At 41.3% G+C, this 4,285-nt stretch overlaps 1 protein-coding gene across 2 annotated transcripts in view; it reads right to left on the bottom strand.

The window, feature by feature from the left end:
• PTPN4 (protein tyrosine phosphatase non-receptor type 4) overlaps positions 1 to 4,285 on the bottom strand; it is a 222,437-nt gene that overhangs the window by 57,103 nt on the left and 161,049 nt on the right. For both annotated transcript variants that reach the window (XM_023724688.1, XM_004389685.1), the window contains one exon: positions 1,565 to 1,724. In XM_023724688.1, coding sequence (XP_023580456.1) covers positions 1,565 to 1,724 — 160 coding nt within the window. The remainder of the gene's footprint in view (positions 1 to 1,564; positions 1,725 to 4,285) is intronic.

Raw genomic sequence — 4,285 nt, 5'->3', positions numbered from 1 at the left:
CATTCCTAGCTCACACCTTCCTTCAGCTGACCTGCTGCTCTTCCACCAGATGTACACGGCTTATCACTAGTTCATTCCTAGCTCACACCATCTGAAATTGTAACGTTCTACTCTTGAAATTCCCTAGCCCTCTTCCTGTTTTATTTTTCTGTGATCTACCTTTACATTATTTAACTTGTTTACTGTTTGTCTCACCTTTATCCCCAGCATGTAAGTTTTTTGAAAGCAGGGCTATTTTGTTTTCTATTTTACTTAGCTATATACCCAGAGCCTAAAACATTGCACGGCACATAGCAGGGACTTAATAAGTAATTTTTGAATGAATAAACACACTGGACTATAAATTATTTAACAACAGGGATGACGTCTTATTTGTCTTTGCATTTCACTAACCACCAAAGTGTGTGTCACACAGCAAGAGCTCAGTAATGATTCATCAGTGAATGAACGCATGAATGAATGCGTGAACGAATGAGACACGACACACAACAATTACCACACTGGTAGCACTAAAGTAGTCGTTCATCTTTGACAAAGATTCTGATCTCTTTCTGAGGTGTCTGCGCTGGAGGAGCAATGAGTGTGGGAGAACAGAGTTGATTTTCCACTACAGATAATGTGAGAGGGCTCCTGGGGAAGAAATGAGAGGCCTAAGGGTACAGAGGCCACCATAAACTTCTCACACTTCATGCTGCGGATACCTGCTGTGGATTCTCCTCTCTCTATCTTATTTTATTCCTTGATGTCCCTTTAACTTCCTTTCCTGAAACACACACATATTTCTGTCTATCTTCATATGTCTTCATGAACACAGTGTATCCTTAAACTTCACTGATAATCTCCCTTTTGGTTTATTCATATCTACTTGAGAAAGCAACGAAAGTTCATAAACCAGGGGATGTTAACAATTTACCATTTTGTTGTGATAAAAGCATGTTCTCTAAAGCAAAAGTACCAAAATGATTCATAAATATACTTTCTAGAATAGAGAATTTTCATACTCTAAGAGCATGTACTCAATTTCACAAGGTCCATGAAAATTATAAAATCTCTGCTCTAAGTGAATTATCTAGTAAAGTTATTGGCATTTAATGAATTATCAGCATTTGTTCTGGAAATGTGGGTGTGTTTTACAAGACTGAAAACCAAACAAAAACCAAACCCATTGCTGTTGAGTTGATTCCAACGCATGGCAACCCTACAGGACAGAGGAGAACTGTCCCATAGAGTTTCCAAGGAGTGGCCAGTGGATTTTAACTGCCAACCTTTTGGTTAGCAGCCCGAGCTCTTAACCACTGTACTACAAGACTGAAATCAACATAAATCTGTCAAGAACTTAACTTCTGGAGCAGTAAGCATTTTATAAATGATGATAAAAGAAAATGCCACAAGTGTTTTACATAATGGCACAGTTCATGACCAAACAGTATGATGGCAAAGAGAAAGTACTGTAACATAACTTACAGCTAAAACATGCCACGAGGACAAAAGAAATTTCATTTAGGATTAGAAAAAAAAAAAAAAAAATCAAAGAAATGTGAGAATATTTAAAGAAGTTACTTACAGTAGATTTTTCTGGAGAAGATGGAACATCAAATGTTTCATTACTATGATCTTCCAGATCTTGCTGAGAGTGTGAATAATGAATTTGGTTCCAACTGTTTTTCTTCGATTGTTTGGGTGGTAAAGCTGGAGGCTGCCCATCTCCAGGCGTCTCTTGTGATCTAGATAAGAAAACAGGAGAATAATATTTTGGAAGCTGCCTTCTAGAACTGTTATTTTAAAAGCTGGAGTACAGTATGCTAGATATTCTCAAGGTCTAGTAGGAGACGGGCTTTAAAATATTATATTGATTCCTAAGTGCCACTTCTTAATGAAAACTTTCTTAATGTTGAAGTTTAAGTAGTAAATTTAATTTCCGACTTTATCAAATCTGTAAACACTTTCTATCTCTAAAAAGTACACTTTAAAGGTATCCCTATGAAGATATTTAAGAATTATAACAATGTACGTGCTTTTCCAAAAAAAAAGCTTTTTTTAAAGTTTTCAGCAGTCATGGGTAGTCAGGGAATAAGACAGACAAGAATTGAGAACTAAGAGTTGGGTTGTGTCACAGATAAAACAGCTGTGGCCTGTTTTAGTTGTAAATTATATGATAATCTAGTGAATTTAAGTGATTGGCCTCATCTACATTAAAATAAAACATGAATCAGGAGAATAAGATACCCAGTGACGGAGCATGGACCAGAATCTGAGAAAGGGCATCACTGGAGAGAGAAAGCTAGATGAGATACTGTGAGTATATGATTTAAGGTGAGGAAGCAAAAATCCAGTTAACTTCAGAGAACATAAGGCTCAAAGTGTGGCAGTAGGATTTGTAAAAAAGAGCTAAGAGGGTCGACAGGGGAAGCTTCAAGGTAGAGACTGTAGATTTTAATATGCATGATCTATGTCATAACTTTACTTATGAATTCTTCACAAAGGCCAGAAGGGGGAACCAGCAGTTCAACTTGCATGTAGGAAGCATACATCCATGGAAGTTGTGGAGTCTGCAGGAAACTAAGGGAACAGGCAAGGGGAAAATGGTTCTTGATGTGAGCACTGACCATCACTGAGGTCACTACTTTGAGATGGCAGGAAGTCCTCTGCGAAATAAAAAAAACTACCGTCTCATTGCCTGAGGACAGGTAAGAGAGCTGGAGCTGTGGTGGTCCTCAAGCATGGATTTCAGCCAGGATCTACTTACTTCTGCTGACTGGCAACAGATGCCCCACACCCAGACTGTCAGGTCCTGAGGAAGTGGTTCTGTATCAGATCATATAACTGCAAAATATTCTCCACCATTCCTGGTTGACATCAGGGTCATCTGCTTTGGCTAATGGAATGCGAGCAGAGGTGATCTGTGTCACTTTTAAGGAAGCTTTAAGAATCAGCTTCTGTATTACGCTTCTCTTTTCCCTCGGCCCGGAGACTAGTCATGTCCTAAACAAGGGCTGCTCTCGATCTGGGTCCTGGAATGAATGTGACCTGGAGCAGAGCCACAGCCATACAGTGTAACAGAGAAACAACCTTTGCTGCTGTAAGTCACTGAAAACTGGGGTCATTTTGCTACTGTAGCGTAACTTAGCCCAAGATTAATGATAGATTACGGTCAGAGTGGCCCTTGGATATCCGTGCTCTCCCTTGGAAGAAGAACGGTGAATCTATTTAAAGCCTCCTGCTAGACACCTGGTAGACCTGGGGAGTGAAGCTCGAAACGTGATTAGTGCCAAAGAAGTGGGCCTGGATTAGTAATGAATGGTACAGTTGTCTGGCCCTCCAGGAAGACTTCTCCTAGGAGAGAATACAGCCTTTCTGAAATTTTATAATCTGCCATAAAAGATAACTACTAAATAAAGCAGAGAACCAACAATGCCCACACAGCCGAGCCTTCTGCAGAGAAGTAATTCAGGGCACAAAATGCTCTGAATTCAGGTATGTCTGTAAGGACTGTGTCAAAGAAGACACCCCTTCATTTCAGAAGAAGTTTCTTTGAGGTCTGCCCTAATGGCCAGAGATTCCAGGCTGCAAACACAGTAGCTTTTATTCTGCTAGTTTCAACTGCCAAGAACACAAGCCTGTAAGATCCAGTATATTCAAACCATTCAAGGGTTCCTGGACCAGAAAAGGGACATGTGTCTCTGCCACAGCCCACCGCATGGGACCAGGGCAGATAAAGACGGAAGTCCCCTGGCAGAGCCTCACAGATGCAACAGTTCTAAAACGCATGTCATCGAAAGCCTCTAGAACATTACAAAAACCAGAAGTCACTGTGTTCCACATAACCAAAAAAACCAAACCCACTGCTGCTGAGTTGACGCCAACCCACAGCGACCCGACAGGACAGAGCAGAACTGCCCCACAGGGTTTCTAAGGCTGTAATCCTTACGGGAGCAGGCTGCCACATCTTTCTCCCGGACGCCACATAGATCTATCAAAAGTCTCACCCCTTACTTAGGGCTAAGTGTAACCACTGAAGCAAGGCGAACAGAAATCTCTTCCTGGTTTTGCCCACTGTTGTCATAATCAGGAAGCACTCAGCCTCCAAACCAAAGGCCTGTGGGGAAAGGTATAAAGTTGAGATCAGATGGGATGGAGTCAGAGCAACTTCCTTATTCTTGGACTGGCTAAGAGTCTTGGTATAGTGCCAAAAACGGCGGGACAAACTCAAGCTTGACCTGCAGGGGCATACCTAAGAGTCTCGGTATAGTGCCGGAAACGGCGGGACAAACTCAAGCTTGACCTG

The sequence above is a fragment of the Trichechus manatus genome, unplaced genomic scaffold (genome assembly GCF_000243295.1).
Source record: "Trichechus manatus latirostris isolate Lorelei unplaced genomic scaffold, TriManLat1.0 scaffold00255, whole genome shotgun sequence".
In the NCBI taxonomy this organism is placed as follows: Eukaryota; Metazoa; Chordata; class Mammalia; order Sirenia; family Trichechidae; genus Trichechus; species Trichechus manatus.
Note: the sequence above shows the minus strand (reverse complement) of the source record. Positions and strands in the feature narration are given on the sequence as shown.